Raw genomic sequence first — 16,597 nt, 5'->3', positions numbered from 1 at the left:
TCCGTCATATCATACATGCTCATCTAATGCCGATTTTTCATATGGTGTGTTTAATTCAATGAATGATTTACATGAGAATATATACAGTATAGTTGACATTATTCTTCTAATTGTATTTGAATAACACGACAATCTCTTTTGGGAATTTCCAGTCCTTTTTGGGAATCTGCAGACTAAGGCAGCGCTCTGTGAGCTATCGAACAAGACAAACACGACAAACACGACAAAAAAAAAAACGATCAAACCCATGCAATCATATGGAGGTGCTCTGTCAACCTGCATCGAACATGTCAGACAAACACGACACTGAACAAAACAGTTTGATTTTGTCGTGCAGGGCTGTATCCCACTGTGAAACTGTTATACCTTGTGTATTCTGCTACCTTGCTGCTTGGATGAGTGACAGTTCTTCACGACAATTCGCAGAGCACCTTTCCGACAGCGTCGTGTTTGTCTGGTTTGTTGGACTGTTCACAGAGCGCTGCCTAACTGATTTACCCAAATTTATTCCAAGAAGAGTAGCATTTATTATGTTTCAAAAACAATGATGACAGCGTTATCATTCAAATTCAATCCATCATGGGTCACTGAAACAGTGAAGCAAGTCGTTTTGATGTTTTTCCGCACTTCCGCGGCGGGTACTTTATCGCGGAACGAACACGTTTGAGGTTCTGATAACATTCTTCACAAATAGCGCCTCAGACATGGCTGATATAATGTATTTAAAGCTAGATTGCAGCGACAGGTAAGTAAACTGGTGCTTTTCGTCCATTACAATATATCTAACGTATTTAAGATATTCAATTCCTACATCCCCTGGGTCCTTGGTGGCCCAAATGAGCTGTTATATTCACAGGTTCAAGCTTGTAAGAACCACCACTAGCTCACTTTTTTCGCCACTCGGTTTTGGCGGGAAACGGCGAATTCTCTCCCGAAATCCGGGCGAAATATGCTCACGACCTTACCGATAGCGACTCGCTTTTGTTCTAGCAAATAACCTTCAAACGCTGAACCGGTAAACCGGTTCGGGCGACACGTTGTGTCTGTACACGCACCGCGCATGTATTGATGCAACAAATGCAAATGTGTGCGTGACTAAATTTTGTCTCGCGTAGAATAAATTGTCCTCTCTTCTCTCGACGAGAGCTGGTAGAAAAACTAGAAAAGATGGATAAAATGTAATATGTTCCTTGAGACAAAATTACGCGTCTTGAAAAGACCTTTCGTTTGAGGGGTCATTTGTGGAAATCGGTCTAGGAACAAAAAAGTTATGTGAAAATTAGCTTTTTAACCATAATTACAAATCAACCTGCTTCACCTTTTCGCCCCCTTCGCCCGCTCCATGAAACAGTTGTGTTTCGGTCTGCGTCGATGTAAGACGCTCGACATCTCGCAGTTCTGTTTCGGTCGCCGACGCATTCGGTTGTACGTGTGTTCGCCGTTCAGACGCCGTTTGCAAATGTGCGCGTTCGTTCGCGGAATCCACGGGAGTGAAAAGTTTTCTAGCACATACGATTTGTTCGCGGAAAAATTGACATCTCGCACGGTGCGCTAACAACAGTTTCCGTGTTTTCCTTCCGCGCAAAGAAGGCCGCGACGTTTCGGAAGCTGGAATGTGTCCGCCGCTCATCTCTCGTTATCGCGCGTTGTTGCTACGTTCTGCCGGTCGTTCATTCGGTGATTATTGATTTGAAGGTTTCTGTTTTGGGCGAGATTCCGCTTCGACTTCGGTTTCAAACACAAAGTTTTTGTTGTTCTCGCTCGCAAAGGGAGCGCACGGAGGAAGAAGCGAGGAAACGACGTTTCCAACAACCTGTTTCACCGAACCTGCGCCGGGTTGGTAAGCAAACCGGTATCTCCGCCTCGGCAAGTGCGCCCGGCAACTTCCATCCACCCGATCAATGCGAGGCGGAAAACGCTTTCCACCGACGTGAATCGAGGGATTTTCCCGTTTCCCGCAGCAGCAGAGAGTGCGCGCGTGTGTGTTTTCGCTCGAATGTGTATTTCAGATGCCCCAAAGTGCAATTTTTGGGAAGAAAATAGCCTGCTATGTTTGTGTTCTTACGACCGTGTTAGTGTCTTGTGTTTGTTCGCGTCTCGCTGGTAGATTCGGCGTGGTGAAAGTAAAGTGTGCGACGAAAGTGTGCATCTTCTGATCAAGGGGCGGAAAAGAAGCCCAGTTTAACAACGAAGCAAGGCACAAAGAATATAAGGAAATAAGTGAGCAAAAAAAAAGGTCGGATGTTCTGCTGCTGCTGCACTGTCTGGCCATTCCCCTGTTCGCCCTTTTTCCGTTCTCGTTGGTTGCCATTTTTGCTGCGGCGCATCTCGTGTTGTTAGTGTTAGAAGCGCAAAGGTGGAAGGAAAAGCAGGCACGCTTGCCGGTTCGGTTGCCATGGTGATGTGAGTAGTGGGAGAGCGGAAAGCGAAAAAGAAGGAGGGAAGGGGCCGCATGACGCGCAACGGTTGGTTGTGTGCGTGCACCTTGTGTTTCGAAGCGTCGCACATACCACCAGCACCTGTCGGCATTGTGCGGGCAATGTGCGAAAAAGGATAGGTGGAAGCAAGGAGGAAGAGTAAAACGGGGCAAAGAAGGTGGCGGGATACAACATAAAACGAAAGAGAATGTGTTAATGTGCGTTGTTTGAAGTGATCCAAGTGCACCGAGTGTTTGAGAAGAAGTAGAAAAGTTCGTAAAGGTGCCAAAGCATAGAGTGCTGTGCGTTTTGAGGTTAAATACATCGGTGATACTTCCGGCTTCGAAATGGCATCCCACGGGATCCTTACGCTCTGGTCCGGGTTGATGCTAGTGGTGGTGTTGGTGTCCCGGCCCATCGGGGCCATCCAGCAGCAGCAGGAAACGGTAGTGGCGCACGAGGCGGAAACGAGCATCGCGGGCGAAGAGTTCCAGCACCACAACCGCTGCGAGCCGATCACGATCCCGTTCTGCACCGGCATCCAGTACAATCGGACGATCATGCCGAACCTGGTCGGACACACCAAGCAGGAGGAGGCTGCCCTCGAGGTGCACCAGTTCGTGCCGCTGGTCAAGATCGACTGCAGCCCGGACCTGAAGTTCTTCCTCTGCCTGCTGTACGCGCCCGTCTGCACCATCCTCACCTACCCGATACCGCCCTGCCGGAGTCTGTGCGAGAGTGCGCGGGCCTGCGAGAGCATCATGCGGACGTTCGACTTCCAGTGGCCGGAGAACTTCGAGTGCAGCAAGTTCCCGGTCGACGGCGGCAAGGAGCTGTGCGTGTCGAAGAACAACTCCACCGAGACCACGCCGATCCCGACGAGCGCCACGATGCACACGACCAAGACGGTGGCGCCGGCGTACGCACCGCCCCACCGGAAGTCCTCGCCGTCGGCCGGCAGCGGCGTGTCCGGCTCGGTTGGATCGGTACTCGGTGGCGGACTCCTCGGGACGCACCGGGATCTCGGTTTCATCTGCCCGGTGCAGCTGAAGGCACCCACGCTGATGGGCTACCAGCTGACCATCGGTGGCAAGGTAAGCTTTCCAAAATATTTTCGGGGGAAGCCTATCAGATTTGTGTGCCTACGACTTCAAAAGATATTCAAATCCTAAAATTCGGATCTTGATACTACAAGGAGTGAATGTTTGCCTAAAGGCATGATTGATTGGTACTAACTAATTCCTAAATCTTTGTTTAACGCATATGAAATAAGATTGGACCCAGGAATGGGTTTTTTGGCATCGAACGAGGATCAATTATAATTCAAATTGTTCTGGGAACACTTCTGTATCCAGTTAAGGTAAAGGCAAAGTTGGTCCTGCTGAATAAGTCCTCCTTTTTTCTAAAGTTCATCATCAAAATATGACGAAATCAGTACTTCTCATTTTGTACTTGTTGAGGAACTTGGTCGTCTAGGTCAGTCGACCTGGGAAAATGATACTATCAAAAAGTGGGTAAGTGATACTATCTAAAAGATTTTGGCTGGAAGTCATTAAAAACTTTTAGCCCATTCTAAACAGGATGCCAATGACTGTCACTCAAGCTCTCCTAATTATCACGGTCGATGTAAAACTGCATTGACATCTACTGAAAAGGGTAACTAACTAGGAGTTAGGTATTGGAAATGGATCAAAATGAGAAAGTTCTAGTATTTGTCAGAATCTGTTATAACGTACAAAATTGACGTGAAAAGGCACAACAATGTCCCATCAATCGCCGCTTGGATTGATTGATAAGAGTCAAGAAATTTAATTGATTTATGGTCCGGTAATCCTAAGGCTAACTGAAGGCACAAACCTTGGTCCGTTTCTTTGTTCGGAACTATTTCTAATACGTATAGCAGCGTCCCATGGTTGATGATAGGGGAAATATGCAACTTAAGTTTAAGCTTCAGTTGTTTTGTGACATAGAATGAAATTCTGGGAAAGAGGGGAATCATTTCCTGATTGAAATTGTAGGAACGAAATGGTATACAAAAGATTATTTCCAGCATGATATCGACAGTTGCCAGGGTTTGGCAAGCCTTTCATCATATCAGTTTAGAAGAGTATGTGCCGACCTAATTTTATACCATGGGTTTTTGGAAATTTATGTAAGCCTTTTGTATTTCAACAAATGTTTCTTTTTATGGGAAGATTACCATTAATATTGAGCTACTGATGTTGAACAAAGGCATAATCCTACTTAGACACAAATTTCTTGCCAGTATTTTTCCGGGATCAGATAAATCCGGACAAAGGCGTCCAGAACCCTGCCCTCACATTCTTGATTGTAATGACTTTTGCGGCACGATGTGTTAAAATTCGTACCTTATCATCATACAATGGTGATGATGAAAATACTGTACAGCAACAACCTTCCCATCCTGGATGGGTTCAACGCTTATCTTCCATCCAGTCCATGTGCCTGCTGCAAAGTCGAGAGCAGAGGACATGTGCTTTTGCGTCAGATAACTGTCACACTGCCTGTCGGTAAAAGCCTTCCCGTAGAACAGGAACGACGTAATCCGATTTCAAAGCCGAAGCTGGCATTGTACCGGAAAATGTCTGACAAGTATCGTTGTTTGCTAGTGCATGCCAAATCTAAAACGAAAGTCCATTCGAAGTGAGTATTTTTGTATGTTATACTACTGCGCTTTACAACACACCGGAGAGTCGTGGGAACGTATGTACAGTGGATTCAAACGTTTGCAGATTCTCCGAAGCAATAAGCTCCTTATTGGTCTCTAGGCTACAACATGCCCAAATGTTGGCATGTGAATAGAGCAAAGGGTCTGCGGGGGTGCTTTTACTCCAACCGTAAGAACTGAAGACTTCAGAACTTCAGAAGAGCGTATTGGTGCATAATATTGATCGGAGGCGTTCGTGAGTGCATGGAATCAGCCCGGAGGATGCAAGTGATTTTCTGACAAAAGCTTCCCGAAACTATCGGATGATTCGATTGAACTTTGAATTAGATTAGATCCCAAAAGCTGGTTGGTACGCTTCCCCGGGCGATACGTGCTCCTGTTGCATGCGAATGCAATTCATCGAATCTCAAATATGTGCACGTGAGGATATGAATTTGGCTTTGCATGATTAGATTCGACACAATTTTGGGTTGGAAGGGTGGTTCGGATGCAAACCACGTAATTTCGCAGTGTTTGATGTCTAGTTCCCCAAAATTTTAGAAGTCAGTTTCATCAGGTGATTTGATTGAAGAATCATACTGGAGATTATTCTATGATTATTACAAACCCATTTCATTCCTATTTCTTATCCTTTCCCAAGAAATCACATGTTTATTTACATTTGAATTAAGTTCTGAGGTTTTTGGGATGAACAATCGTTTCGAACAAACAATTCTTTTACCCCTTTTTCTGTTTGCAGATTTATACTATTTTTTGTTTGCTTTTTCACCCATTTTTTGATCCACACAAATACATACATTGAAAGATTTGAAACTCTTCTGAACCCATGCAAACACGAGGGAGTGGTTTAAAAAAACATCAAGTATATCAAGTACAGTCACAAAAGCAAGTAGAGTACATTTTATTCTTCTGTAACTATAATCCTACGAATATTCCTACGGTGCAAAAATAGATCCTTATCATTTCATGTGACTGTTTTATAGATAACAGTTTGCGTGAAGATAAAACGTTACCAATTTTGGAAACTAGTCATCTTTTACATCGTAAGATGGGTTTTATGGCAAATTAGTCTACATTTGCCTTCGATCCATTTCCTCCAGTTTCATCTACCATTGTGTAACGATGTTTATCTTAATGATCACTTTGAAACTTTGTACATAACAGCGTGTGTCTGATATGGAGCAAGACGGGCAGAATAGGTAGCATCCTTTCTCCCGAACAATGGACCACAAAACGGCACAAATGCAACCAGATATGGTGGAGAAGAGTCCCGGAGTCTCTCGTCTCAAGTGCAACACGTCAAGATGCGCTTGTTGCCACAAATCCCTTTCTGTCGGAGAGATCGTGCGCGCTGCAACTTTGCTACATTCCATTTAATTGCTTCGTTGCCGACAGGATTAGTGAAATGATTGCATCCGAGCCAAAGACTAGACATTGAGTGAGTGGTCGTTTTATCTTTTTGAAATGAGGAACCCCGCTTCTCCACGACATACAGCGTAGGGATTTCCGTTTTTGGGCTCATTTGTTCGAGATGCGGAAAGATCGTGGGTTTCCCTGTTTGGCGTGTGTGTGTGTGTGTCGGTGGCCACAACCACAACGTTGACGGTTTGCCGGTTGGTGTGATTTTGGGGCTGTTGCTCTCTTCGTTGAGCTCCTTTTGTGGCGTTGCTTCCTCGGTGAGGTACTAGGAAATGCAATAAATTTCCCTAAATCCTTCCCCGGGCCAAGTGACCGGCGAAGCTCCGATTCGCTGTCGTGTTTAAATTGAATTTTCTCCAATAAGGAAATTTTCCCACCCGTGCCAGATTTCATTACGCGCTGACATCCGTTATGCTTGTCTAACAGAGACTAACACTGGCAGATCTGGCGTTGACATTTTATCAACCTTTTTTTTTTTGCTTCCTCCTAACGAAGCCGGGGAAACTCGGCTGTCGATTCGCTTCAGCAGCGCAGTTTGTGAATGCAAACAAATCGGAGGAAAAAATCCCTTCCCTCCTTCCAAGCCCCGTCCGCTACCTCGCTGTACTTCCATCTAAACATCGACAGGAACGGCGGAAATGCATCGAGTGCAAACTATTCAAACTAGTTCCACTCCGCGCTCGGAGTTTTTCCTCCTCGTCGCCACGATGAGCACGAAAAATAAGAAAACCCGAAAGCACTCAACCATCCGTATAATGGTGACACTGATTTCGGGTTAATTAAGTTTCAGGCTAGAATTCTTTTCCCATCTTGATTAGGCTACCCTCCCAACCCCGGCGAGTGTAAACGACAACGGTAAACGAGATATCGCGCCACCAGAGTGACATTCCTTTGCGGATGCTGTCCTGCTTGGTGGGATGATTTTTTGTTCCCCTCGTTCCTAAGCTGCAGCAAGCAAACAGCGTCAAATCTAACTAGAAAGGATCTTCAATCTCTTTCGGGATCTTGTGTTGGTTCCGGCTGTCTGATATCCGATTGTACGGAAAGGAGCTCTGGGAAGCGTGTGGAACTGTTTTGACTTCCCCGTGATTGGACAGTTTTTTCTCCCAGGCGCATACTCGAAAACCTTCACCTCGGTTCGTTTGATTTGAAGAAACGTTTGTGCATTGTGGAAGATGCTAAATATTTTTTCTCTAAACGTTTTCGTACATCCGTTTTAGCAGGGTTTTTGTCCAAGTTTCAGAAAAAGTTGGACTAGAAAATCAATGTCCATACAATCACCGGAAGGTAAAACTAGGAAGGTATGTTGCTTCTTTCAAAAAAAATACCCGTAAAAAAAAGGTAATGTGAGGCAATATGAGTCTCCAAAGCGAAAAATACGAGTTTTTACCAGTCCATTCGTGAGAAATATTTTCACAGATCGATTCTTTACCATCTATTTCTTTAACTAAAACATCCAAATAAACTTCGACAATTGTTACTAAAACTAAAAAAATTATAAAATCATTTTTGCCGGTTCAAATAACCGTAATAGCGAGGTAGAGTTATCATTTAAAAATAGCTACTTACAGCGATTCTATACTTTTAGTGTATCAACGATTCCACAACAATGTTTGTCATTTAAATTTTTTTTTTGAAATTTGTGTCACTAAATATTAACTTTGTTTTGAAGCAATGAATTTTCAATCATTAAACATGTTCATTATATTTACGATTTATTACATGATATCAAACATTCAGAATTTACGAGTTAGTTCAGTTTAAACAGTAGCAAAATTATTCAGTTCATATAGTTTGACTGTTTTCCTTTACATTTTGTGCTTTCTGCTCCGATAATAAGCCAGTGTACATTACCCACGGATGAGGATGTTTTAGTTTTTCCAAATGCCAGTATTTTTGTTCTATTTCTTTTCCGTACTCGTTCAATAACATGTTGAAGTACTTATTGAATGTGTGTTTAGTTGGAATATCTCATTTCAATTGTGCTTAGGTAGGAAATTTGCTTTATTATGTTTTATATTTTGATTGATTATTTAGCGCCACTGAATTCATATAAGATGTATCAACTTGGACATTTTATTTTTGTTCATGTATTTTAAAATGCATAATCCAGATAAAAAACGGTTCATTTTGCCCTACTTTCCACTACGCAACCAGGTGAACGTTAGGGAACGTATCATTAGATGCAACTGATTAGGAAAAAGAAGAACTTATCAAAGCTGTGTGGGGAAGAAAACGCAAACCATGATGATGACCAAGTTCTTGTTGTGTCTCGTTTAAATTCATCTCTTTTGCTTCTTTTCTCCCTCGGGGGGTGTATTGGAACTAACTAGAATAGAGCTTGCGAATGAGCTCGGGCTGCATTGAACCGAAAGTTGGACGGCAATCGTTTGCTCAAGAGCTTCGGTTTTCCACTCATCACTTTTCTTCTTCCTGCACCCCCCAACCCGGGCCCGGGGAGGAGAGCGATCCATTTCATTCACCTTTGTGTGGTGCTAAAAACATGGCAAAATCTGTTACTGCCATCGTCATCGTCGTCATCGGCGTCGGTCCTGGTTTTTCCGCCACACGGGCACGGCTAGGAAAAACCTATCTCCTGTGGGCTCAGGGTCCAATGGCCGATTTTTCCCACCCCCACCCCTATTCCAGGGTTCGTTTTGTGCCAGGCTGATCGGACTTTTTTTTGTGTGGAAAAAGTGGGAAGAGCGCGCCACGGCGGCTTGGGAAAGTTTTTCAATTACATCTATACCGGTTCACCGAGATCTACCACCCACCAGCCTCCCCACCGTGAATGTGGGTCGTGGTGCTTTCGCCGTTTGAAAAGCTCCCGAGCGTTTTCTTTCGCCTCCCTTCTTTTCGGATTCCGCGCGAGTTTTCTAGGAAAATGTCCTGCCCACAGGCTGTGTTTTTTTTTTGTTGGGACACACGGGCAAACGTAGTTGAATCGAAACCACCCTCCCCCCCCCGGTGCCAGATGCCCGACGTGTAGTGGCTTGTTAATTTTGTGCCACTTTTTTTCTCTTCCTTTTTCGGTTCGTTTTCTGCTGCACCTGCTTCGATTCGATTCCCCAAAGAGGACGCTCCCAAGGACTCGCTTTTTCTCGCTCCAAGGAAAAACCACCCTGCGGTGGTTGAGTGTCTGTGGGTGTGGGTGGTTCTGAGAAAAATTTCCTTCATTGCTAGTGTTCGATTGCTTTTATAAAGTCGTAATAAAACTGACTGTTATGTCGTCGTCGTCCTCGTGCTCGCACGTTGTACATCGTTCCATTCTAAGGGACAAGGACAGAAAAGCGGGGTGGATAAGCTGCCGGGATAGTTATCTACTTTTTACCCGGTGTAATGGTTAATCCCTGCCGTTTCCACCGGGCACACACATCCCAACGCTTTTGTTCGTTCTTGTATCGGTCTTGCTCTTTTTTGCGTTTGAGTTGGGCTTTTTATACCGAAACCCATTCGGTCCGGCGTTTGGGTTGAATGGTTGCTTTCCGATTCCACATCCAGCCACACACCCACCCCCCGTGGAGGGGAGGTGACGATGGTACCCCAACCCCCTGGTAGAGCTTAGCGTACGACGGCTTTCACAGCTGGGAAACACTCGTTTGCGCTCGAGCGTGATTGCGCGCATCCCAAAGGGAGAACGAACGAATCCTTTTTTTCTGTCACTCTCGGGAAGGGGGAAGGAAAAGGGAAAAGTCGTGGTAACTTTCTTTTTACCCCGCCTGCGCCCGGTTGCATCGGAAAATGTCCCGCTGCGAAAGTACTTCGGCTTTCTGCGGGTGCTAGCGAGCTGTTTGATTAATTTTTTAGTGCTTCACTTAGTACACCCGGAAGGGGTTCTACATCGACCGAAGGTGCGACGAAGGAAGACTAAACTTAGGACAACCGTGTGGGACCGTGTGGGACCGTGTGTGTGTTCGGGTTCGTTATAAAAGACGTCATCGTCTTGTGAATGTTGAATAAAAGGATATTAGCCGCTTTTTTTTACACTCCACACTTGGTTGTACATGCAGTTTGCAAGTCTTTCATTGGTTTCATAGACGATGTGTTTTGCCTACTAAACTTTTTTGACTCTATTGTATCGTTTTTATTGGTGCAAAGATGATGAAAATAGTATTTTAATGTTCTTTTTATACATGAATCATACAACGCTATGCCATGTAGGTTTATTTATGACTTTTATTTTACTTTGATGTTATTATTGATTGAAACATATTTTCAAGGAGAGATTACAATCATTTCAAATGTCCTCAACACTAGAATACATTGTTTTGGAATATTGCCCAAATGCGTTTAAGGGGTCTTTTTGGCCGCTGTTTTTAACACTTCGTCATTTTTAGGGTTTTCCGTAATTGACTACTTTTTAGTATATCTATGTTTGTTTGTTTATTGGATTATAGAGACTTTTACTTTTAGTATATCTGTTTATTTAGTATATCTACCTTTTGGTGTTTTTGATTTTTTGAAACATCTTTTCAGTATTCCGTTAGCTCGATGTAAAGCAAAAAAGCTCGAATTTGATCTATTCTAAACTTTTTTGTTTTTGAAAATGTAACATGTATACTCAGAAAACAAAAAGGAACAGGAACGACAGTAAGCCACCTTTTAAAAGTAATTTAAAACTTTAAATATTATAATTGACGCCATTCAATTAAGACTCGTCACAAATGTAAATGAAAAACTCGGAAAATAGTAACCTAAGCATAAGTACTTGCAGTGGCAAATAGAAGGAAAACCTTGAAATCTAGGACAAGATATCGTTTTTGAAACATATTTATAAATTTATCGTTTTTTGTAAATATAACCTTTCGTTGTTTTATGCAGTACAGTATAATTTAAAGTTTTGTTTCGCTTATAATCACTACTATTTACTTGGTAGTTCAATTTACTGCTCTTTGAAAATGTCATCTGTCAAATATCACTAACATTTTACAACTCGTTGAGTTAATTTGAAATTCAACCTCTATTCGAGTATAAATTGTTTTCGTTTGAAAATTATTGTTATTCGGTAATGTTTGATTTATTGGTTAATGTTCCGGAACAATTTTTCCCACGGTTGGTGATTTGAATGTACAAAAACCAATTATCCTCCCAGGATCAGCTCCCGGTTTGACATTCGCAAGGCAAAAAGCAAAGGTCAACTTCAATCAACACACGCCTCTTGACATTTCGTTTACAATTTTTCCGGGAGATTTTCTGGTATGCCAAACGGTGATGGAAAGCTGGCAAAAATCGTCCGCAGGCCGGAAACGACCTTTTCCTCGAGCAACCAAAAGAAGAAGATGACCGTAAATCATGATGATGTTGGTGCCGTTAAATACCGCTTCACCCACGCACGTAGAATTTTCCGTTAATGGAAGAAAAACCAACACACCGGACTTGAACCGGATGAACGGGACGATTGCGCAAACGTTGTGTTCGTTTGCTTTGATAATTTCCATTGAATAATTGACACACAGTTTCCTTTACACTTTTCCCTTACCGCTCGGGCTTTTCCGAGTTTGTTCCGGCACGTAGGAAATCTTTGGGAAACTTTTCCCTGCAAACCGGGCGCAAGTTGCGAGCCTTGTTTTGAAGGATGTTTTTTCCGTTCTATTTTGTCGCGCGCGCGTTGCTGCTTGTACGTGGTGTCAACTTGAGTCCGTTGTTTATGTACCAAAAGTACCCAATTCCCCCGGGTTCCTCCCACCCCCCATGCAGAAGAGTTCAGGCGCGAGAAAGTAAGTCATGGCGCTAAGTGTTGGCGACGTTCTGCCTTTTTTTTCCTCTTCTTGTATCCCTACACGCTGGTTTAACGTGGAAATCTGTTTTTCCCTCACAGTTCACGCTCGGAAGGACTCGTTATTTAGTTCTTCCAAGTTCCGCACGAGGAAGTGTTGTGTGTGCTGGAGGGGAGGAGGGGGTTCTCGATTGGTGCCAGTTTCTTTTCCTTGCTCTTTTTCCAACCTCCCTCTCCCCGATGCTGCTCGTTTTTGTTTTATATCCTTCGCGTGGCCACTTCCGGCACTTCCCTCCACCCCCCCCACCCAGCCATCCTTATCGCCACTTTCTTCCTGGCATGTTTATTGTTTCCGTTTATGGGGGCTCTCTCCTCTTCTTCGCCGGCCTGATGAGCTTTTGCGTCGTCCAACCGCTTCTGGTCCGGTGTGTCGACACTCACCCCCACCCCAAACACACTCCGAGAGCACTCGATTGAGGCTGATGGAAACGGCGCAAGATGATGATGGACAGGATGGAAAACAATGTTATTCCCTTCGTTTGGCTAAATGTGTGCTGGACGGTCTGCTTTTTTTTCTCCACGTCCTTGACGTTCCTGGCGTGCTCGGACATCGGACATTGCAAACGACAAGTGACCGACGAAGAGTGGCCAAGCACGTCGGCCACAAAAGGAGCGCATTCGGATGGTTTTGTGGTTTCGCGTGGAAGCAGAATCCCCCCCCCCCCACAATTGGAACGAGCGATGGACGAGTGTTTGTCTATTCGCTCATCGGTGGTGTTTTCTGCTTTCCCTATTCACTAGTTTCATCGTCCTTCGATTAATACGCGGCTCGGTTTTTATGTGTGCATGAAGGGACTTTGTGGAGATTCTTCCTTAGGGATGAAAAACTGTAACTTTATGCACGGGGGAGCGATCCTTGGAGGGGTTTCTGCGTGGTGTCTTCATCATTCTCGCTGTCTTCGATGCCCTGACCACGTTGTTGTGGGTGTTTTTCTACTTACGGACGGATGATTGCAAACCGCTGAGGACTGTGGGTGTCGATGAGAGCAAGGTTTGCGATAAACGGACGAAACAAATAACCGATGTTGTTTCCTTGTCTTGTTCTGGTCCCCGCAGGCGGTCAATGTTTACGCCGGAATTAATTGCTCCCGTTTGTCTTTAAACTGTTCTGCAGTATTCAACGTTTGTTTAGTCTAACAGCAAACATCTTTTCTTGTTTGTAGGTGAATGCTGTTAGTAAATGTGTTGTAAATATTTAAGTTGGTGCATGATAGAAGATAAGAAAAGTACAAATGTTCAGAAAAGGCTGCAATAATTTACACTTAAGATAATTACAAATATTCCCGTTGCTGCGAACAAGAAGATCATAGAACAACATCAACAGTAAAATGTCCAAATTTGTTTCGACTTTATGATTCCTTTCTATTTTGTTGTCATGGGACATGCCAATTTTTAAAGTTACAAATTTATCCTAAATTTCTATTGACGTTTTATAGTAACTTGACAAGTAAAACATCAGAAAATAAAAATATATAAAAACGAGTTTGAATCCTTGGGAAATAAATAAGGCGACCATGCATTTCCATTCCCTACATTTGTTGAAATTGTCAGTTCAATACACCTGTGGGAAACTAAAGTTGAGTAGTTTGTCTACATTCTGATGCGATTGTCAATAGAATAAAAAAAAAAGATCAAGGAAAAAAGGAATAACGAAAAATTAGGAACTAAGCCAAATTAATTATAAGATAACTAATGAACTGATGATGATGACAGATTATTAAAACTGATGCAAACCTAGAGCTGTACACGAAAACAATCCGAAAATTCTTACAACTCTCTCTATAAATAAAATAAACATTTGTGTTGTACCTTATGAATCTTTGGGTGAGATTCATTCATACTAATCATTCTCCTAAGATTCATTCAGATTGAATTATAAATCCTTTGGGATTCGAATCTTTAAACATTCATGAATCTTCAGCTTTTACGAAACTTCATGGTTGTTTTATTTGCTTGGATCAAACGACGAAAAGCTCTTTCTAGTAATTTTGGCTTTATTTTTCTGTATTGTTTTTCGATCATAAATGAATCTTTGGGATTCATGAATCTCAGAAAACGAAGCAAAAAGTCATCCAGCTTCATGCATCTGAATCGGAATTACACAACTCTAGTAAGTATCAATGAAATGTGCTCGGAAAATGAAACAACGTTGCTTTTAACATGTTCAAACTCCAGACTCCAGAGATCGACAGAAATCTAATGCTGGCTTTTGCATTCCAATCATATGATGCTACATTTAAATCACGGCCAAATCGGGGATGATTTCCACATGCAAAAACAAACCCACCAATAATGGATATTTATGTGCATGTATTCAACGTGCCGGAGATGGCGGGAATGCACACCAAATATTCCTAATCGATGTGGCAGAACAAAGCCATGGAACAAAGGGCCTACCGACGCGTGGGTGTTTGCTGTTCTGCTGTCATTGGAATGCATGCATGTCAATAAAGCAGCAGGCGGGGCCTCGTTTGAATAGCAAATTCGATCACGAACGTCCCATAACCAGCGCAGTTTGACGTACGACAAGTACGATAAGTTTCCCATTGGGAACGTGTGCTCAGCTGGTCAAATACATGGAAAAGCGTCGTGCTACGTAACATGCATGTGTTGTGTGTGTGTGTGGCTTTCAAATGTGGCAACAAACAGAAGCCAAATGTTTGCCACTCGAGCGCTTTGTAGAGGATGAGATTTATGCGTACGATTTGTGCTGGTTCACGCATTTTTGCTAAACATTACTTTTATACACACATATTTCTGTTGGTTTTATGCTTTGAAAACTATCTTTGTTCTTAGCTTTAGGTTTTTCATGTTAGACAAGGTTCAAAATATCTACCCTGCTCGTGTTTAATGTTTCATCATTCAGTTCGTCACCTATATGCGTTGTTTTATGTTACTTTCTTCGTGTTTTGTTCTGCGAAATAAGTTAACGCATTTCGTCCTAAGCTAATTAGGAAAATTGAAGCATGCTTGTGTTTTCTAATGTCTCACGAACGCTTCGTTTTACTTCGACGTGAGGCAATCCAATTTGCTTGCCATGTTGTCATTGTCTTCTTAACTTTCCTTTCGTCTGTGTTGTTTCCAGTATAAAATATGAAACACGTTATGGTTGCGGATGGGTTTTGTTGTTGCTGAGGGAAGGAAAACACTGTCGTGTCAGAAAAGGCATTTCACTGGGTGATGATTTTTCCCTTTCGTGTTTTTTTCATGCTTTTCCTAGCGGTTTCGCATATCTCTACAGTGGGGCAACCTCGTGCCCGATGCGACCGAGGGTCCAAAACCCCAGCTGGAACGTCCGATGATAACATTTATGTAATACGGTCACGTTCGGTTGTCCTTTTATAAAATACACCGGATTGTCCCGCCTGTCGAGGGTTGATCATTCTTGCGTGTGTCCTGTGACTTTTTTTTTTCTTGCGTTGGGCAAAAGACACTAACAGTCGAGAATTGCACGGAAGACAACGGGGAGAGACGAAAGAGAGAAGCGTTGTAGTAACGGAAGCTTCCACCGATGGTAGCATGAGTTTTGCCTTTTTGAAGGAGACAATCTTCGATCAGCAGTTGCAGTTCTTTTTCCCTACGCCAATGTCATCTTTCTGTCCCTAACCAAAACCCACATTCCTGCACTTCTCGACACAGCATGGTCCTTCTCGAATCCATTGTCCATTGTCCGAGTCGGTCGTGATACAGTCATTGCCACCTTTGTTTGCCTTTTAGTCACTGACTTTTGTCTCCAAAGCAGCTGGTTTTGACACAGTTTATCCACTTCTGTCTCTATCGCATATGTGTTTGCCTTTCTAATCAGTTTTTGTATCGTGTCCGTCTCATGATTTCAATTTTGTCCCTTTACATTTTGATTATTTAACATTAATGTAAACTACTAGAATTTTGTTTACAATGAGAATTAAATTAAAATAATAACAAGAATAAAAATAATGAGAATCAAATAAAATTGTGTGGTTTAAAAGACGAAAGTCACGCAAAATTATCAACAAATTAAAGGCTTAATTCTGATAAAACTGTGAAAGATGTATGGCAACAATTGTAAACAAACGAAGCAAATGACATTTAGCATCTGTGAAAATACGTTGATACCACCGGGTTCATTGCTTTGGTGTGGCTTTGCGCTAACCAACGTCTGCTCGCAAAATCGATAAAAAAACGTGTAAATTAGTAAAAGTTAGTTTGTAATCATACTTTTTATAATTTTTATTATTTTTAAAGGCTATATTATCCACATTAACAACATTTAACAGTTTTAAAGCATACATTTTGTAATGTTTATTATTGTTAGTG

At 42.8% G+C, this 16,597-nt stretch overlaps 1 protein-coding gene across 1 annotated transcript in view; it reads left to right on the top strand.

Moving 5' to 3' along the window:
- The first annotated feature begins 2,764 nt into the window (after nucleotides 1-2,764).
- The window catches only part of LOC131285370 (frizzled), a 207,123-nt gene continuing 193,290 nt past the window's right edge, over nucleotides 2,765-16,597 (top strand). Inside the window, exon 1 of the mRNA XM_058314223.1 lies at nucleotides 2,765-3,511. Within this exon, the coding sequence (XP_058170206.1) occupies nucleotides 2,765-3,511 (747 nt within the window). The remainder of the gene's footprint in view (nucleotides 3,512-16,597) is intronic.

Source organism: Anopheles ziemanni, chromosome 3 (genome assembly GCF_943734765.1).
Source record: "Anopheles ziemanni chromosome 3, idAnoZiCoDA_A2_x.2, whole genome shotgun sequence".
NCBI classification, from domain to species: domain Eukaryota; kingdom Metazoa; phylum Arthropoda; class Insecta; order Diptera; family Culicidae; genus Anopheles; species Anopheles ziemanni.
This window is presented reverse-complemented; position numbering and strand designations above follow the sequence as displayed.